The following is a 20,046-nucleotide window of genomic DNA, read 5'->3' as shown; positions in this document are numbered from 1 at the left end:
CGTGGCCGCTGGCAGCGCTCCGCCGGGGCTCCTGGCCCGCCCCGGCCGAGGGGGGCCTGTGCCATCGGGCCTGACTCAACTTTGTCTCACGAAGCCTTGAGTCACCAGTGGAGCCCACGGGCTGCCCCCTCCCGCTCCCCTGCCACGGCGCTTGGCGTTCGTCGCCTGCGTGAACGGTGTCTAATTCGGTGTCCCGGCTCTGTAAAAAGTCTGAATAACTGTCAGGAAATGCTGTAGAAACGGGGTTTTTCGCTTGTTTTCTTGAAAAGAAGATGGAGCTCATTTCCCGGGAATGTTAGCCTTCAGCAGGACGGGAGGGAAGATACTGACTTTTTTATTTTTCCTTTTATACTGAAGATGTTTGCTCTGTTCTGCCTAACGTACTGTACAAAGCAGATACTGATTCTGCAATGCCCAAAGTGACTGACAAAACTTCCATTGCCTTTGTCACTGTGAGTCAGTCAGAATTTGGTAATCTGGGACCTGCCACACTTCTGGCTTTTGTGGCACCTGCTGTGCTTCAGAACACCTGCCCTAGGAGTGAAGATGGCATGCCTGCCTGTACATAGATTGTCACCATTATTGTGTGTCTTTGGGGACAGTACACATTTGAAATAACTTATACTTTATATGCTTAAGGCATGTTAACACATCCTTCCCCTTTGCATCATTTATATGCAGCGTGTTTGGGTTTACGTAATCTTTAGAATTGCCTGGAGAAATTTGAATGGGATGTGCTCTAGTAAGATGAATAGTAAGGAAATTCAGGAAGTATATTTTTGATGTGGTTAATGAGTTGGTAGCAAAATGGTTTGATATGTTACAATCCACATGAAGAATACAATATTAAAGAGTATTTGGTAGCCTTTAAAAGCTTAAGTTCTTTACTGGTGCTGACAGAAGTTATAGTGACTGCTGCTTGTTCTGAAGAGTTCTAATTACTTAAGTAAAACTTAATTGAATATACTGGTTTGGAATACGGTTTTTATCAACCAGACTCAAGCAGAATAATGGCACAATATGGAAATATTTAAAGAGGGCACATGAGTACAGGGCAAGTGTTTGTCCTGCAGTACTGACAAAATCCTTACAAACTTTTTTGGACTAGGTCATCATAAGAAGCAATGAAACCACTGTGTAAGAATTAAATACCTAAATTTCTTAACAGAAGAAAAGTTACTTATGTTCTTGATGTAAGGAATAGTCTGTAATGATGAGGGCCCTGCAAAAGCTTGCATGTCTTGATTTTTTCAATATGTGCAAATAGATGTGTATAAAGAGTTACCATTTGTTTTACTTCCTGTCTTGTTTGTCATAGCTTTTTTCCCCATGTATGATAAAAGCTGTAGTCCTCTGTATAATAGCACGCCACAAGACAATTGTTATCTTCTAGCCACGTAGCAGTGCCCCCCTGAAACAGTCCTTGGTTAATATTGTTGTAAATCTACAATCTGCACTTTATCTAGCCTTCAGCATGATATATAAGACATCTTCTTCCTAAATAAATTTGAAATTCATCCAAGTTGGGAGATGTGCTTATTTAAGCATTATAGTAATAGATCTGATACTGTCTTTTATTTGAGCCATGGATTCTCTCATCCTTATGCATATATACACGTAGCATATTCAGATGTCAGTAATAAGTACTTTTTAACCTGTATTAAAATTTGTCCAAATTTTGTATTTTTCATAATGAAGAAGGCATTTTGGTACAGTCACCTAATTAGCTGTAATGCGTGGTGACATTGAATGACTACAGTCATTAGGTTCTTGCAAATGGAAAAAGTTTGGGTTTTATAGTAGATGATAAACTTCTGAAGAATTGAAAACATCGCGCCATAGGATTGCAAGGAAAACCCATTATAGAATCTGACACACAGGTGTGCATGCCAACAATCTCATAGTTTGATTTGCAAATTATCTTTGTTTTACCAGACAAATGTTACGGATTTTTTTAATGTATTGATGTTGTGTGTCATAAGTGGTATAATTAGAATGATTTTTTTTCTGAAATCCAGGAATCTTTTTTGGGGTGATCTTCAGATTTAAGTTCTTCTGGAAGCCTGTGTTCAACTTCAGAAGTTTGGCTAACACATCTATGATTTTAATTTTTTTTCTGCCCCATTTATACTTTGATAGATGTGACCAATCTTCTGAAGGATTTTAATATTTTAAAGTTTCAGGCTAGGTGACTTTATCAATGGTAAAATAGGACAAATTCTTTCCTTGTAACTTCTTGCTGTCTCTACAGCAATATTTTCCCTAAACATGAAAAAACTGTTTTGGTTTCTTGCTTAGCCTGTAACTTTTGTCTTTTGTTACTGTGTTAATTACCACAACATCCTGATAACTTTACTGGAAAACTCGTGACAGGAGACTTGCATTCAAATCCAGCTGCGGGTCAGGGAAGTGATAAAGATTAGAAGAGCAAATGCCTATCAGCAGAAGCCTTGTGGTGATACGGTTCTGTTTTCATTCAAGCTGTCACAAAGTGGCTGCTTTTTTAAGTTTTATTTTAACTTATTCTGGAAAATAAACACAGTATTCTTTTGGCTGAAGAATACTGATATAGTTTGAGATTAATTTACTGTTGAGAACAGGTTTTGGGTTTTGATGGTAAAAGTTTAGTCAAATATAATAATGTAGTGGGACAATGAGGCATACTTCTCATGAAATATGTAATGCTATACCTGTGCGTTTCTGCGCACACACAGTAGTTTATGTAGACTGTTTAAGAATAGTCCCTTTCTTACATTATGAGTACAGCCTACAGAAATGCAAAATCAAGATTGTAAAACATTGGTATATGAAGCAATGCTATCCTTTTGTTAACAGTTTTCTCAACTGGAGAATGGGCCCTTATCCTTCCCCAGTTTCCATGTGGCCCCAAGGTGTGACATACTGTCTATAAAATCAGAAGAGGTTTGCAGTTCAAAATGCTTAAAAAAATAGTAGCAGATTAGTTTAAAAAAATCAAACCTGTTGCAAGTTAACCTAGTGAATTGAATTAACACATTTCAAACGCAACGATTGATAAAAGTCAAAGTATGGCAGTGAATGTCAGGGTCTCTGAAGGGCTTAAGGAAGCAGAGGGCATTGGGTTGCTGAACGGACACCTCCAAGGAAGAAGCTGTGGCTGGTGCCTCCTTAGAGCTTGAAAGGACATTGCATGGCTTGTAACACATCTGGTCAAAGGATCACTTGTGATCGGAGTCTGATCCTGTGATACCAGACCGAGTGCAGAAACTAAGCCTAATCTAGTATTCAATAACCCCCTCAAAAAGTATGTTGTCCTGTGGTTCAGGAGGTAGTATTCAACAACCCATCCACCAGTCTTTTTAAAAACAGATCAAGAACATGAAAAAAGTATTCTGTTTATTACTGATTGGATTTTATACCCACTTGGTGTCATTTACAGACAAAACGAAAGCGAGGTACTATATTATGGTGTGTTACTCAAGTGTGTTCAGAAATGTTTCGTAACTGAATGGTTTGTGGCTGCAATTTTGGCACACCTATTTTTCTTGCTGCTTAAAACAAGTAGATAGTCTTCTGCTTCCCACCTCCATGCCCTTACTAATGTGAGCAGAGGAGGAAGCATACATAAAATTCAGTATGCAACAGTAAAAGGTAGCCATAATTGAGAGGAGAAAATAAGTTGCTGCATACCCACTTAGCAGTTGGGAAAAAACCCAGAAGGGACTTGTTTTTGATTAAACACACATCAGAATTCAAAGACTTTCTGGTTTTCATAGCATTTTATGGACCTTAGTGTAACTTCTTAGGACTTTTAAAACTGTATTTTATGTATTTATTCTGCCAGTTTATTGGCAGAAGGGTTTAATGCACGTGTAATTACTAGTAAGTGAGAAAGGATGAGTCACAAGGTAAGCATGTGAAGGTTTAAACATCTGATGTAATTCTAGCAGGTGAATTTTGTGTTAGTAACAAACAAAAGCAGCTCAGAGACCTTTTTGTAATGACTCTACAACATCTTGTGTCCTCATCTACAACAGATCTGTTTGAATATTTGCCTGCCTATAGGTATGAGGAAGGTTCAGGCAAATAACTGCCTTCCAGCCACTGATCATGTTTTATAGCGGCCTAGATTACAATATGTGTGATAAGCATAACTGCCTGATTGTGACTTGTCAGTCGCTCTCTTAAAGGCTCCCAGGACCAAAACTTTTTTTTTTTTTTAAAGTAAGATCTCTGTCAGAGTTTCTTTGATGTGGTACAACTCTGGAAACCACTGAAAATGTATGGAAATATTGCTAATGATCATATTTAGATTTTTCTTCTAGCTGTTTATGTTGTATTCTGAGTATCAAATGCTTGCAGTGTGTGTATTTTCTTAAATCTTTGTGATGAGGTCTTGAACTTCTTGTATTTGTACTGCTTTTTTACTTGGTGCTTAACTGAGTTGTGGCTCTCATAGCCAGTGGCTATAGTGGAAGCCAGAAGTGTAAAAACCCATGTATTGCTAAATGCTGGGAGTTCTTGTGGGAAAATATTACTGAGTACTTGGAACTGTCCTTTTGTTCTTCCCCCAAAAATTTGTTACTGGACACTTCTAAAGCAACAGAATACGGAGAGCTATCAATCTTGTTTTGATCCAGTGTGACCGTGCCTGGCTACTGATTCTTTCAGCCACCTACCACTTGCTATAATATGAGTTAAATCTCTAAATATTTTGGTAAAAATAGTCTCCGAACATATGGTAACTCTCAACTTAATTTTTTTCTTTTCTTCATCAGTCCTCCGGATGAAAATAGTATAAAATCCTCATGTAAATTAATCCCACTACCTTCTGTGATTAAAATTGCTTTTGTGTCTGTATCTACATGAGCAAATGTATTTGCCAGTGTTGCACATGTGCAACAGTTGCATGTGTTTCCATCAGCAGTGATGGAAAGCATCTGCAGGCCTTTAGGAATACTGTTTCTCAAATACTGTAGCAGACAAACTATTATATCCCTGCAGTGTTGATAGTGTAATCTTAAATACTAAACTTGTTTCAGATTTTTTTTTTTTTTATTAAATAACCACCACCTCTCCCCCTGGCAACCCCCCAACCTTAGCAGCAGTCTAAAGGGTTAACTGCTAGAGGCTTCGGTATGTGGGCTGGTCTTTTTCAAAAGGTTGAGGTTGAATTTATGGAGGCTATGCTTACAGGAGATTTGGGAAACAGAGAAAGGGAGGAGAGACTCTGAAACAGGGTCATCTGAGTACGGTAGAGGTTTTTGCTGACTAATGTGATGGGTCTTATCAGTGGTGTTACCTTCTACATTCATATGGGGGTATATATGTTTTTCAAATACATGTTAATATCGGCCACTATAGGTAAATCAGACTCTGCCAGATGATACCTTTCACATTCTCTGGAAGCTTCTAGATGGTATCTAATCCTTAAATGGATAAATATTCCTGTCCAGATCTCTTGTGTCAGTGTCACAAGCTTCTGCCAGGCTTCTTGGGTTAAAGTTCATAAAAGAGACTTCTTCAAAGCAAAAGCAGTTCTTTGGAAAATATCACTTGTCTTTAAACTTGTCGCTGGTTCAGGGGAAGTAAGTTCAATGATTTTTAAAGCTCTTCCATCCTGACAGGCTCTTTAACAAGTATCTGTTGTTGCTGGATTTCAGCAGTGAAACCAGGATTTTTGACCTGTTTTGTGTAGCTAGACGGCTGCAACTGCTGGAAGATAAGCCTTTTCTGCATGTCAGTCTTCCTTAAGCTGCCTGCTGCAGGTCAGTTCTACTCTTTTGTCTAGTTAAAGGGCATCTCTCTAAGTTAAGATTAAAAATTTGTTTAAAGGTAGCAGAAATGAGGAAAAAACAGATTTACAAGAGTATTTGGATTAGGTATTTTCTCATCTGTTTTGAAAACTTCTGTTCTAAAAGTTTGACAGGGAAACCTGAATGGGGAAATGGCAGGGAAGACTGCCATTTTATTTCTGCCTTTTTTAGAGCAGTCTTAAATGATATCATCTTGTCTTTCTAGGTCAGAAATGTTGGGGTTTTTAAACCCCTTCTAGGAATTATTAGTTGAACACGTTTGAATAACTTATAGTTGAACTGGCAACCTAATCGAAAAAGAGAATGATGCAAATTTCCCTCTCAATTTGCATTAGAATGCTCAATGACTAAACCCTGCCTCGATCAGATTTTTCAGTTGTTTAGCTTCCCAAACAACTTTTCTAGAAGGTAACTTTCTTGTAAAAATAGTGTTGTACTTATCGACTGATCATGCTCTTTCTTGCTGATGGGTTGTTTTGGGTGTGGGGTGGGCTAAGGGGCTAGGTTTTTTTTAATGAGAGTCTGTACATCATGAGATCTGACTGTTGAGCCAACTCAGCTGAGGGATATGGTAATGGTTTTCTTCGGTGCAGAAACATGAGTTCTCAGGTAAAGTGAAAGGATAATTTCTAAATGAGATTTGCTACTGAAAGACTTGTGATTGTATTTGGGGTATCAATCCATTTTCCATACTCTATAGAAAGATTAGGGTGTTGCTTAGCAGGTTGTTAGGTTTGGTTTTTAATTTTCGATAAGACTGTATGTGAATTTTTACATTTAAGGGAATAGTTGAAGTTTTTTTACTGGTGTAGAATGGTTATGAGAAAGTAAGTCATTCAGTTGGACTACAGTGGAACATACTTAATTTTTTAGCTAAAGCATTATAACGAGCACTTACTTGAACATGTTGCACTTCTCAAATCCTTCTTGCCTTCTGATGTTCTTTCTTTCATTATTAATCAGAAAAAGTCCTGATTTTCCATATGGAGGAAAAACTTGAATATATCAATAATAAAGTCCACATCACAATTGAGTTTTCTTTAGGATCATTTTAGGTTAATAGTATGTTCTCATTTTATATATTTTGAATTCAGGATATTCAACGTACTTTTAAATGAGTACACACAGACTAAATAAAAGAATCTGTCTGATGCATGAGTTTGTATTCAGGGTGTTATGGGGATGGTAGTAAGACAAATATTTTTTGGTCTTTTCTGAAAAGTTGTTATCTTTTTCACTGAAAGATGGTTGACCCTACTCTAGCAGAAATGGGGAAGAATCTGAATGAAGCAATGAAGATGCTAGAAGACAGTCAAAGGTATGTGCAAAGGATGACAGCTAGAAAAACAATAACTGTTTGTACTAAGGGGAGGATGATTAATGTCATTGTCATTAAGCAAGAAAGAACTAATTTTCTAGTAGTTTAAGGTCATATTGTTATTCTGAAGCTTACACCTATACAAATCATCATTGTTTCTCAAATGGTTGGATATTAATAATAAATGCACATAATCTTATGCATGTTCTGTAATAGATCAATTCCAGCAAGTTTGGTTTTTAGAGATGTTAGATTTCTTATTACTGTGCAAGTAACTTTTAATTCCTATATATGAGACTCTTCTGTAAGTTTGACATTTTCTGTTAAAGAACTAAAAATAACAACTCAGGAACTCTTTAATTCAGTCTGAACTAAACTTTTGTGTTTTATTTTCTGATTTATTTATGAAACTATTGTCAGTGAAGTAGACTGCAAACATGTCAGTATGTATTTCTGCAAGTCAAAGTGAACTGTATATTTGATGTTATAAAACACAAACTAAGTGCATAGTTTATTCTTGTGTCTTTTACTTAGAAAAGCGGAGGAGGAAAATGAAAAGAAGTATGCACGGAAGGATATTCCTGGACCACTCCAAGGCAGGTAGGCAACAGCAATTTTTAGATAATGTTCTTTACTTTTCAGAATCTGTAAAATGCCTGTGACATGTTTGTTTTCCAAGCAACTTCTATATTAATGCAGTATGGTGGGTTTACCTTGGCTGGATGCCAGGTACCCACCAAATCTGCTCTATCACTCCCCTCCTCAGCTGGACAAGGGAGAGAGAATATAATGAAAGGTGTGTGGGTCAAGATAAGGGCAGGGAGATCACTCACCAATTACTGTCACAGACAAAACAGACTCAGCTTGGGAAAAGTAATTTATTGCCAGTCAAATTGGGGTAGGGTAATTAGCAATAAAACAAATCTTAAAACACTATTCCCCCACCCCTCCCTTCTTCCCAGGCTTAACTTTACTCACAAATTCTCTACTTTCTCCCCTCCAGCAGTGCAGGGGGACAGGAATGGGGGCTGTGGTCAGTTCATCACATGTTGTTTCTTCCGCTTCTTCCTCCTCAGGGGAGGGCTCCTCACACTCTTCCCTTGCTTCAGTGTGGGGTCCCTCCCATGGGCTGCACTCCTCCACAAACTTCTCCAGCTGAGTCCTTCTCACAGGCTGCAGGTCTTCCTGAACTGCTCCAGCGTGAGTCACCCACGGGGTCATAAATCCTGCCAGCAAACCTGCTCCAGTGTGGGCTCCTCTCTCCACAGGACCACAGGTCCTGCCAGGAGCCTGCTCCATTGTGGGCTTTCCACGGGGTCACAGCCTCTTTCAGGCACCTACCTGGGGTCTGCAGTGGGGATCTGCCCCACTGTTCCCCCTCCGTGGGTGCAGGGGACACCCTGCCTCACCAGGGGCTGCACCAGGGGCTGTGGGGGAATCCCTGCTCCGGTGCCTGGAGCACCTCCTCCCCCTCCTTCCTCACTGACCTGCTGAGTTGTTTCTCTTGCATATTCTCACTTGTCTCGGGCTGCAATTGCTCCCCCAAGGTGGTTTTTTTTTTTTCTCCTTTCTTAAATATGTTATCCCAGAGGCACCATCACTGTTGCTGATGGGCTGGACCTTGGCCAGTGGTGGGTCCATCTTGGAGCTGCTGGCATTGGCTCCATCCAACACGGGGGAAGCTTCTAGCCGTTTCTCACAGAAGCCCCCCCTGTAGCCCCCTGCTACCAAAACCTTGTCCGACAAACCCAAGACATGCAAACACAAACACTGACCAGGTCAGGCATTATAGCAACTTTTTCCTTACTTGTGTAGGGAAAAAAATATACCATCATAACAATTATTTACATACTCATGTAAGAAAAAGAAAAAAGTTTACTTGTCCTTAGTGACTGAAATTTTTAATTGTTAGAATCTAATGAAGTATTGGTGCCTATGGCTGTGATTGAGAGTTAAAGTAAATGTAGATAAAATTGTGATACAGAATAAAGATTCACTACAACACCCAGATAAAAAAATACCTGAGAATGATAAGATAGAAAACCTTGGAAAAAAGAAACCAAAACCACAAAGCAAAACCAAAACAGAACCCTCATCTTCCAGCACAGCTGTCTTAAAAGATTTCACAGAGCTCTTGTGGCAAGTAAGGCAAGTAAGATCATTGTACCTGAAAGCTAAGGTTTAAATTGGTTGTAGCCTTTTTGGAAGATGGTCCTGCAGGAGCCCAAGCTAATACATCAGAAAGGATTGCAAAATCTATGTAAGTCTTTTAGGTACATAAACTAAACTTTCTTTTGAGTGGAGACACTGAATTAAAATTTCTAAGAATAAGATTTCAACTGTCAAGAGTGTAAGTTCTTATACTACTGTACATTTTAGATGGAATTAAACAAGTTGAAGTGTTGTGGGTCTTTTCCAATTTTACCATGTCAGAGTGCATCATGTCAGAAGCTAATGTAGCTTTGGTTTGCCAGAAACTGATATTTGTATGTAATTGTTTGAGATGTGCTGAGTTTGGGAGCTGAAGCTGGATCTTGTGAAGAGTAATTTGGATTCTTAGCTATTACCTTACTTTGCTGTGTAGCAATAAGCAATTAAATGTTGTCAAGTCAGACTTTTCAGTCCAAATTTTCAGATTTCAGTAGATTTGTTTTTCTGTGAGTCTGAGTTCATATTATAATTAAGTAGGGTTTTGAATTAATGGATTCAGCAACCTTGTCGTCATGATCTGTTTTTTCTGAGAGCAAGGAATCGTTTTTGTTGCTATATTCAGCATTCTTTAAAAGTGCAGTGTTGTCTTCAGGTCTTACCATGCAGTGTCCCAGATGGCCTCTTTGTTAGATGCTGGTACTTACCTTTTGTTTGTTTGTTTTTTTGTGGTTTTTGTTTTCCTCTCCTGGCTATGCCAGTGGCCAGGATATGGTGAGCATACTTCAGTTGGTTCAGAACCTAATGCATGGAGAGGAGGAAGAGGAAGCTTCACAGGCCTACCGGTAAAGCCAATATGAATTATTGTATGTGGAAGATACCTGATTTGGTTACATTGTGATTATTATAGAACTTAAACATTTAAGTATTTTAAAGTGTAACAATGTTGTGCAACCATGTAACTTTTTAAGGGCAACTTATATTGTATAGTGAACCAGAATAATGCATTAGGTTTGGCTTTCTTAAAATGATAAAGCTTTCAGTAATTACTGGATTGAATTATACAAGGGAGTTGTTTCTGATATGACAGCTCATTTTGCTTTCTACTTTCTAGAAGTTGTTTTAAGTCTGAAAGTCTTACAAAATTTTGAATACCAATAAAATTTTTTATCATCTCTGTAGAATTTACAGGGGAAAAAAAAGGAATTAATATTTGTTTCCATTTTGCTGTAAAATGGAAATAATGCTAACTTATCTCCAGAAGATTATTGAAAACTAACATTTGAAAGACAGTTTGGAGAGAAAAAAACCAAAACCAAACAAAAAAGCCCCAAGAAACCGAAAAAACTCCAACAGACTAATGAAAGCTGTGCCTCTAAAGAGAATAGTAGGTCTCCTGAGTTTCCTCTGCATGAGGAGAGAAAGGTTTGTGTTTAATGCACTTTAAAGTCCCAGTGCAGATAAGGTGCTTAGTTCCAACTCATGCTAGCTGATTGGCTAAGAGAGCTGAGGGGTTACTGTAAGCACCTAGGCCAAGTGAAGTGCAAGTGCTTTTGTCTGCACTGGCATTTTAGTATCTAATACACAATGGCAGGAAGGTGACTGGGGTATATACTGTACTTCTCTCTGCTAAATATTAGGAATTGCATGTCAGTAAATTCTGCCACTCTACAGTAAAAACACACAAACCTAAATGTCCTGTAATGTTCATGACTTGTATTTAGTTGGCAGTTACTCTGTTCTGGCTTGCAGACTTCAAAATGTTGGTGAACAGGGTCACATGGCTCTACTGGGACATAGTTTGGCTGCTTATATATCAGTGCTGGACAGGGAAAGACTGAGAAAACTTACAACAAGGATCCTTTCTGATACTACTCTCTGGCTCTGCAGGCTTTTCAGGTGAGTCACTGTGAATAACTTCTGTATGACTAGGTAGTTATAATTGTTGAAAAATATGTGTGACTGGACTGAGGAAGTCAACAAAAGAAACCACTGTGCCACAAAGTTACAGATATTCTTAGAAAGGTCTGAAACATATTACATAATTCAAAAAAAAAAAAAAAAGACGACTGTTGAATATCAGGAACACTGTTGCCATAAAAACCCACCTAAGGGCTGTATGGTAGAGCTGAGGGCCAAAGTACAGTTGCAGACATACAGCTGGACAAACTTTTAACTAAATTCTTGTTTCTTGAGGTATATGCTATGTTGCTGAGGCTTGAGGTACTTAGTATTTTTAAAAGATGTTTTCAGTTAACTTCTCCTGGTTCTGGTATATTTTTCCAGGTATGGTAGGTGACACTACTGAAATTTGCAGTACAGCAAAAACTTTCATAAATGCTGTTTCATCATGTAGCATAGATATCATAAACTGTTCCATGAGAGAAGAAGAATGGAAATCATCTATGTGGGGGTGTTAGAGTGGGGGGAGTCACTGATTAGAAAGTCCTTTTTAGTTCCAGGGCGGGGCGGGGGGAATACCCACAAACACTTTCGCCTCCATGATACTGTATCTTTCAGAAAATCTTGCCAGTGCTACTGAGGAGATTTCTTATATATATATATATATATATTTTTTTTTTTAGTGCAGTGCAAAATGAAATGGTAAAAATACAACTGAGGTTAACCCAAATTTAGTTGTTAGAATTGCAAAGGATTTTTCTTACACTGATGTGCTCACCTCTATCAGAATTATTTTATAACTTCAGTGATTATCTGTCTTTGACTTAAAAATGTTGAAACCTTGTGCAAAGATGAAATTTGAGAAGTTGCAGGTAATCCAGCTGTTGACAAATGTATGTGTATACAGGGAGTATGTCAGTGCTGTTTCTGAATGGTATGGCGAACAAAAAAATACTTCTGTTTTCAATCAAATACTCAATAACAGTCCTATTTTGTGATTAACACTGGGTATCTATTGAACTGTGGTCCCTAAAGTTTTGTGACCCATAGGCAATGGTATTCAACAAATACCATGCGGTGAACTGGTTTGTACATTGTACAATGTACATTGTACATTGACATTGTGGCTGTGAGCAACACTAGAGGATTTTCCCTTTGCCCATGTTAGAGCATAGAACTGTTGTGTAAGGGTGAATAAATGTTTGCATATGGGTCATTCTGGAGTTTAACTCTGGAATACTCAGCAGTATTTGTGCATCAGATAGTCTGTGATAACCTAAGGTGTTTCAGGGTGTTTATGTAAATTTGCTGATAAATGCCACTCTTAAATTGTGCAAGACCACTGACTTACGTGTTACGCAAAAATGCTAAAGAAGAATCTAGTTTGCAAGCTGCTTAATAAATCGACATAGCTACTACTTTCACTGTTGTTTCCTCTTCTATATTTAAGACAGCTGAGGGATTGCACTCAGTGTGGAACATTTGTACCTTATCTCTTCTTCGGTTACTTTGCTCCCATTTCTTGGCTATAAATGTTAATGTGCTGATCAGAGTTTGGTTTCCGGAAGGGTTAAAAAAGGTGGGGAAGGAGCAGACACACAGAGCCACACCCCCACGAGCCCCAAGGAAACATGCCTAATAAATCAGATTGAAGGCAAAATAGCCATAAAATCATTAAAATATTCATGGAGAAAAAATATACTTAATTTATGTAACTCATGTATTTAAAACATCTGGAAAACTGTCTTGCAGTGTACTGAATAGAGTGTACTAAAATGAGGTCTTATTTTCAAACTCTCTTAAAATATTTTGATTTGTGATTTCATAATAAAGTTTCCAAGTTTCCGCCCATTTTACCTTACTTCATGTGTCTCATTCTGATTTTACTAACTTGAAGAATGTCAGGTTGCATTCTCTTTAAAATTAGCAGTCTGGAATTTACACATATATTAAAACCAAATTAAGCCTTTTGTGTGTTTCCTCCCCCACTCTGCTCTTAGTAAGCAAGGTTTTGAACTCTGTAAAGGCAATCCTTAGGAAACCAGATGATTGTTCTTTCTTATTTATCTCTGAGTCTAAATGAAAACATATACTATGCTTTCCTCATTGTTAATCTCAGCCTGTCTCATCAAAGTTTTCTTCCACTATACTTTATCCTGGGAAAAGAAAAGGTTTTTTGTTTATCTTCTTTGTCCTCTTGTGAGCTCTTTTGCTGGTCAATGGTATTTTAGTCACTAAACTGGCTATTGGTTTTGTTGGTCATATTTACTCAGCTTTTCTTGCAGGTATGAAAATGGATCAGCATATTATCATGAGGATGATCGTGAAGGTCTTCTAAAAATCTGTCGACTTGTTATCCACACACGCTATGAAGATTATACAATAGAAGGATTTAACGTACTATATACTAAGCAACCTGTCATATACATTAGTTCTGCAGCTAGAACAGGCTTGGGCCAAGCTCTCTGCAATCAGGTAAAGTGAATCAGTTGGGGTTTTAGCTGCAAGTAGAACCTACCTGACTTCATATTGCCTACTTGAAACTTAGATTTTAAAAACAGATTCACACCTTTCCCGCAAGAGACTGGTACTTGCAGTACAGTCTGGTACACTACTGGCAGCAGTCTTGTAAATTGGTTGGGACCAGTGAAAGTTTTCCTTTAGATCCATGTGTTTGCCTTGAACTTCCACTGTTAGAAGTGAAGTTCCTATGAGATTTTTCCCAGTGCTACTATGTTAACTGAATACATGTATTCAGCAAGCTGTCAGGCTCTTTCCACATCTCTGTTGTTCCTTCCACACACTCACTTAATCAGTGTTCCTCATGAGCAGATTCCCTTCATCCTTGTCTCTTCTTTGCCTTTCTGTGGACATAGTCGTTTTTTATAGCTTATAAAATTATATACATTTCTAAGACTTAGGATGATGCATGCCTGTTGAAATGCAGTATGAAAAGAGGCATTCTGAATAATGAGGACTGAGTTTTGGCCTCAAAAATGTTGATTTTAGGAAAAGCATAACTTCAGTGATTTTTGAAAACTTACTTATTTTTCCTCATGGTAGAAACAATAGCAATTGTGACTAAGCAATGCAGCAGGGGGTGGGAGGGGAGGGAAGTCTGAGGTGAAACCATACTTTGATGCCAGCCAAACATCTGCAAGTTAGTAATACAAAAATGTTATACAGTTGGTATTGCTTTATTAATTGTGATTGCCAACATAATTATAAAACATAGGCAAATGAAGTACAGTCCATACTGGGGGTAACCTCAGTAGTTGTAGTGGACTGTATGTTTAAATTAAAACCACTTGTCTGGAAAAAATACTTTCATGTTGTATTTACAGTCTGTGTTTTGCTGCAGTGATACAGTGGGAGGAAGAGAAATTTTCTGAATATTTGCAGTGAAAGGATCCTATGTGCTAACATTTTTGTAAACAAGTGATTGTTTCTTGATTGCATTGCACTTTATATAAGCTGTTGGTCATGGTGAAAAAGACCCAAGCCCAAACATACTGGATTTCCGAACACTGAGTTACTGTAAAATTTGTACTGAATGATGCCCCTCTACTTCTATTTTCAATATCTGTTATATTTTTTTTTAAGGAAAACAGTTGAGGGACATGTAGGCTGTGCTGATCCCATTTCAGAAAGTCTTGTTTGGAATAGCAAGATTGTCCCCGCAACCCAACACTTTAAAGAAGCCCAGTTTTTCCTAATTATGTTTAAAACTTATTGGTTTTGCCAAGTGTTTATTTGCATGAAAGTTTGTAGACTTAAATAAGCTAATTGAGGCCATATACAGACTCTGCTATTACATACCTCACATTCAGTGCACTAGTGATATTTTTCCAACTTAACATGCACTGAAATGAAGAGTCAAGTTCTTAGGGCCTTTGTTTTTCAAGTCTTTGGAGAAAGCAGGCAGAGGTACTACTAACAGGTTAAAAATGTAGATTGAGGAGAGATAAAAATGGTATTGTAGATGGAACTTGTCTCAGCCAAAATGACTTGGCAAGTAGGTGGTAAAAGTTAACTGGAGTAAGTTGGTGTCTTTAGTCAGCCAAGTGTTGCATGTAGTTATTGACCGAAACTTCTTGATACAAGAAATACTGCTAAGAATCAGTATTTTGGGAGCCTTTTGCTTCTGAGTGTAGAGTAGATTCTTCTAACAACAATGGTGCTTTATCTTTTGTTTATAAGGTGATCACTGAATTTAAAAGTAATAGCATTTTATCTTAGATTTTGAGAAATAGTGTATATTGTAGAGCAAACAACTGGAACTGAGTAATCAGACATTAATTCAATTTCTGCCAAAGGATGAAAAGCAAACTAGTCTGTAATTGTAGTTCTTTTAATTTGCTGAATCTTTGGTTCAGTGATGAGTAGGATCAATTACATTGCACTTTGTCTAGTCATCTTCCAAGTTAAAGATCAGAATGTAAGAGTCCTTGATTCCCCAACTCCCCTCAGGTTAATGATACAGAAGTTGTTTGGAAGTTGCCTCCACATCAAAGGAAGAACTTCAGACTTACCAGCATGAATAAGTCAGCTGAGCTACAGGATGGAAGTAGGCAGATTGCTCTCTACTCAGTAGTAAAGTGACTGTGAACCTCCAGTGGAACATGGCCTGTAAACAAAGCACGTGTTTGCTTATAGATGTGTTAATTGCAGGGACAGCCAAGAAAGAGGATTGAGTTTAAGCTGTTGTACAGGGCACAGGTATCTCATTAGAAAAACTGAACTCAGCTGATGCGCTAACTAAAAGTTGACTGTTGTTTTTTTTCCGATTTCTCCTGTGCTTTCTCTTCTCTGCTATTAATTTGATTATAAATTTTAGCAGGATACTTATCTTACAGTGTAATATCCAGCTTTTTATTGTCTTGTTTACTATTTTTGCGTTACTGTATGTTTCTGTGAACACTTAAAATGAGTATGTTTTGGTTGTTGAAATTCCATCATTTTTATTGCAGCTAGGGTTACCCCTTTCTTGCATGTGCCGTGTGCCTTGTAACACTATGTTTGGATCTCAACACCAAATGGTAAGTTTGTCTTTTTTTTTTTTTTTTTTTTTTAAAGCCTCATTAAATTAATGTCAAGTAACTTGTTAGGAAAAGCTTACTAATGTGCTTACTTTTTAAACCTCTAAGTCTTCTGTGTTATAGTTGTACAGATCATAGATGGAAATCTTCTAAAAAGTCAGCAGCTTGTATCTTGGTCTTGTCATTTGCAAGATATTTTTAATGGCATATAGTAAGGTGCTTTTTAGTCCAAGATTTCTAGAACACATGTATCTAGAAATACAATACAAATCTACATGATGTATTTGTATTGTATTTTTCACAAATGCTTTAATTGACATTCAGGTTATTCTGCCTTTGAGAAGAAGAAACTGTAAGCCACGAAGATAGTAAGAATGTTTTCCAGAAGTTCAGAATGCTGTCCATTTTCATTCTTAATGCAATTTTTTCCGTTCAGCAGAAACAATTCTGTATTGTTTGACAAACATGTTTATAAATACTTATCTTTTTCTTATTGATAACAGGATGTTGCTTTGTTGGACAGAGTGATTAAAGATGATGTTGAGTCTGGAAAACTGCCTTTGTTGCTTGTGGCCAATGCTGGTAAGTCCTATGGGCAAACAATAACAAAAAAAAGCACACTATTTAATGAATTTATAAAATCCAAAATAAAAATACATTTTCTTAAACAGTTTAGTGGTTGCATGTCAAGAAATATCAGGAAATATCTTAATTACCACACAATAATTATCTGTCTAAGGGGATTTTTATTTAACTGATTTAAAGTTGGCTTGTACTGCTACAGTTCTGCTTATGTCAGTTGATGTATTATTATGACTAGAACTTATTTTAGTGAGTGTAAATCTCTTCTTGAAAATGAGTTTCATGTTAACACATCAGAATTTTTTGATGGATGTGCCATCAACTTTAGCTTTAAAAATTAAATTTTTCTTCTAGTTAAACAGGATTGTTCATTGTTTGAAGAAAGAATGAAGGAGGTGACTGTGACCCGTTTTGGACTTGGAAAAATATCTGAGATGTTAATTTTGATTTAGTTTCCTTTAGTTGATATCATACTTTGAACATAATAAAAATGTTTGCATTTCTTATCTGAGGCTGCCGAATCTTTTAGTGGCTAGGACATCTAATTTTCTAAGTATTTTTTAACATATATTGACAAGCAAAACAAGTATTTTTACTTCTCTCTAGAATTCCTATTGTTCACGAGTCTTGATGAACCAGATGCAGATATTGTGTAGTGGGCTCTATTTAAACATCCCCTTTCCAGCTCTTGTGTGACTTTTTTGACAACAGCACCAGAGGTCCTTTTATGTAGAGTCCTAGTCTGCATGCTTATCCCTTGTCACTGCCTTTTTTCCTTTTCTGCAAAGGGACACCAGGTGCTGGGCACACTGATAAACTTGGCCGACTGAAGGAACTTTGCGAGCAGTATAATATGTGGCTCCATGTAGAAGGGTATGAAACTTGAAATTTATTTCTGTATAACTATATTAATTAAAAAGTCTAAGCAATGGACAGCACATAATTTTACAGCTAACCAGCTAGTAGATAGCCATAGGACCATCTTTATTTTTGTCATACTAAGCATTTTGTATGGTTATAATTTAGTTACTGTATGAGATAATTATTCCTGTGTATGTAAAATAATTTGTAATTGGAGTGGTTATTTCAGTGTAGGCTAGTGATGACTTTTTCTCAGATGGTAATCCTATCTGCCCTTGCTTTAAAGAGCTTGGAATACAAATAAAAAGACCTTATAGGACAAGTCAGGGGAGACATTATACAGAGAATGAGAAAGGAGAATGAAATGAGTGTGGAAGAGATGACACTTTAATGAAGGTTGTTAAGAAGACTGCTGCAAGTACAGTGTGAGGCATAACTGGGAGGAGGATTAAACCAAGAGGAAAAGAAATTCCAAGAAGTTAGACAATGTTAATGAAGACTCCAATGCTCTAAGACTTTTTTTTTTTTTTTTTTGAGCCTGGAGTAGAGATGCTGCTTCTCCTAATATTTCATTGCTTAGTGTCACATTTGCATGATGTTTATTTCTGAGACCAAACTGATGCAAATTATGGGTAGGACTTTAGGGGATGATTTCCCCAAAGGCTGAACCGAAACATTCTTAGATTGAAATAGATTTTTACTTCTGGGTTTTCAGTCTTGAAATAATAAGTAGCAACATCTACTGCATTGTTAATGAAAAATATACAAATGAAAATTACCTCCCTTTACACGTCAACATGAAATATTTAAACTGAAGATTAAAATACTCTCTCTTAATACGTATTTAATATGTGTTAAAACCACTTTCTTCTTCTAGTGTGAATTTGGCAACTTTGGCTTTGGGTTATGTCTCCTCTTCTGTACTGGTATGTTTTACTATATCTAGAAGGTTAATAATGTGCTCTAGATTGTAAGGTCATGATCTAATCAAAATATATATGGCTTATATTCTGCTTATCATAATAAACTCCAGGCTGCTACAAAATGTGACAGCATGACTCTTACTCTGGGTTCCTGGCTGGGCCTCCCGGCTGTACCTGCAGTGACACTCTACAGACATGAGGATCCATCTTTGGTATGTTCAACTTCTCGGTCATTATTCTCAAGGTCTTGAAACTTCTCGTTTTGATCATGGTGTAGTGTCTTGTTCTTCATAAGCATCTAAATTATAATTTGCAAAAGCTCCCGTTTGAGCTGTGACATAGTCCATAAGCTGCCAAAAATGGAGTAATTGAAGAGAGGTTAATACTGACTCGTTCATTGTTTATTTTCCTCTTTAGTCCTTAGCAGCTGGGCTGACATCGAGTCAGCCTGTAGAGAAGCTCCGTGCCCTGCCACTGTGGCTGTCCTTGCAGTACCTGGGCCACGATGGGATTGTGGAGAGGATAAAGCATGCCTCGCAACTAGTAAGGAGCAGCTTGTTGGCCCATTGTTTATGGATACTTTGCTTCTTTGAGTATGGGTTAGTGGCTGTTCCTAAGAATCCTCACCAGCAGAAACAAAGTTCAGGTAGCAACAACAGTACAAGCGATATCCAGATGGCTATCGCAGAACACCGTTATGCTTAGGAACATTTTTATAATAGCCGTTAATATCTCTTTTTGATGATTATGATGCGTTATAGAAGAATTAACTGAAAATACTATAGCTGTTGACACTATAGCATATTGGCTTGTATTGTGTTACAAACAAATGACAAAAGCAGAGTAAAGTGTTTGGGGGAGGGATGTGCTTTTACTATTAGATTGTATGTTTTATTAGGCTTTTCTAATGAGAAATACTTAATCTTTCTAAACAGTAACATAATCACTTCCTTTTTTGGGTCACTTCTCTATTTTAACTATTTTGCTTGAAAGCTGTTCAGAGGAAGACTTATTTTCCTGCTCTACTTGGCATTGTATTGATTTAAATAACAGTAAATTATAAATGCCTGACAAAAAGTACTTCAAAATATTTCTTCAGGTAGTGGCAAGTGGGCTATTTTTGAAGTTGAGTTCTTACCCTAGTAAAAATTAAGGTCCAATATAATGTGTTAGTTTAAGAAATGCATTGTTTATATGCAAAACATTTTTCCTTAAAGGTACAGCACTTATAAAATATTCAAAGGCGGGCAATGGAAAGTTTCTGTAATAGTTAGTGAAGAAGCTACTGGCACAAAAGATCTAAGAGAGTGACAAAGTATCATTTAGTCATTAAGATTGTGTCATCTAAGACTGATCTTAGCTTTTATAATAGTCTATTAATAGTCTAAAACCACAATGTAAGAAGGCTGTCTAAATTATTTTCATTAGCAAAGACAATCATAACCAGTTGCTATGGTAGCTTTGAGAAAATGAACTGT

The 20,046-nt window shown here is 37.2% G+C and overlaps 1 protein-coding gene across 1 annotated transcript in view; it reads left to right on the top strand.

The window, feature by feature from the left end:
* The first annotated feature begins 267 nt into the window (after nucleotides 1-267).
* The window catches only part of PDXDC1 (pyridoxal dependent decarboxylase domain containing 1), a 33,056-nt gene continuing 13,277 nt past the window's right edge, over nucleotides 268-20,046 (top strand). Inside the window, exons 1-12 of the mRNA XM_026858723.1 lie at nucleotides 268-318; nucleotides 7,038-7,113; nucleotides 7,648-7,713; nucleotides 10,023-10,106; nucleotides 11,014-11,160; nucleotides 13,449-13,638; nucleotides 16,134-16,202; nucleotides 16,706-16,784; nucleotides 17,573-17,657; nucleotides 18,523-18,571; nucleotides 18,679-18,780; nucleotides 18,986-19,111. Coding sequence (XP_026714524.1) covers nucleotides 7,040-7,113; nucleotides 7,648-7,713; nucleotides 10,023-10,106; nucleotides 11,014-11,160; nucleotides 13,449-13,638; nucleotides 16,134-16,202; nucleotides 16,706-16,784; nucleotides 17,573-17,657; nucleotides 18,523-18,571; nucleotides 18,679-18,780; nucleotides 18,986-19,111 — 1,071 coding nt within the window. The 5' untranslated portion in view covers nucleotides 268-318; nucleotides 7,038-7,039. The remainder of the gene's footprint in view (nucleotides 319-7,037; nucleotides 7,114-7,647; nucleotides 7,714-10,022; nucleotides 10,107-11,013; nucleotides 11,161-13,448; nucleotides 13,639-16,133; nucleotides 16,203-16,705; nucleotides 16,785-17,572; nucleotides 17,658-18,522; nucleotides 18,572-18,678; nucleotides 18,781-18,985; nucleotides 19,112-20,046) is intronic.

The sequence above is a fragment of the Athene cunicularia genome (genome assembly GCF_003259725.1).
Source record: "Athene cunicularia isolate RWA chromosome 14 unlocalized genomic scaffold, athCun1 chr14_part1, whole genome shotgun sequence".
NCBI classification, from domain to species: Eukaryota; Metazoa; Chordata; class Aves; order Strigiformes; family Strigidae; genus Athene; species Athene cunicularia.
Note: the sequence above shows the minus strand (reverse complement) of the source record. Positions and strands in the feature narration are given on the sequence as shown.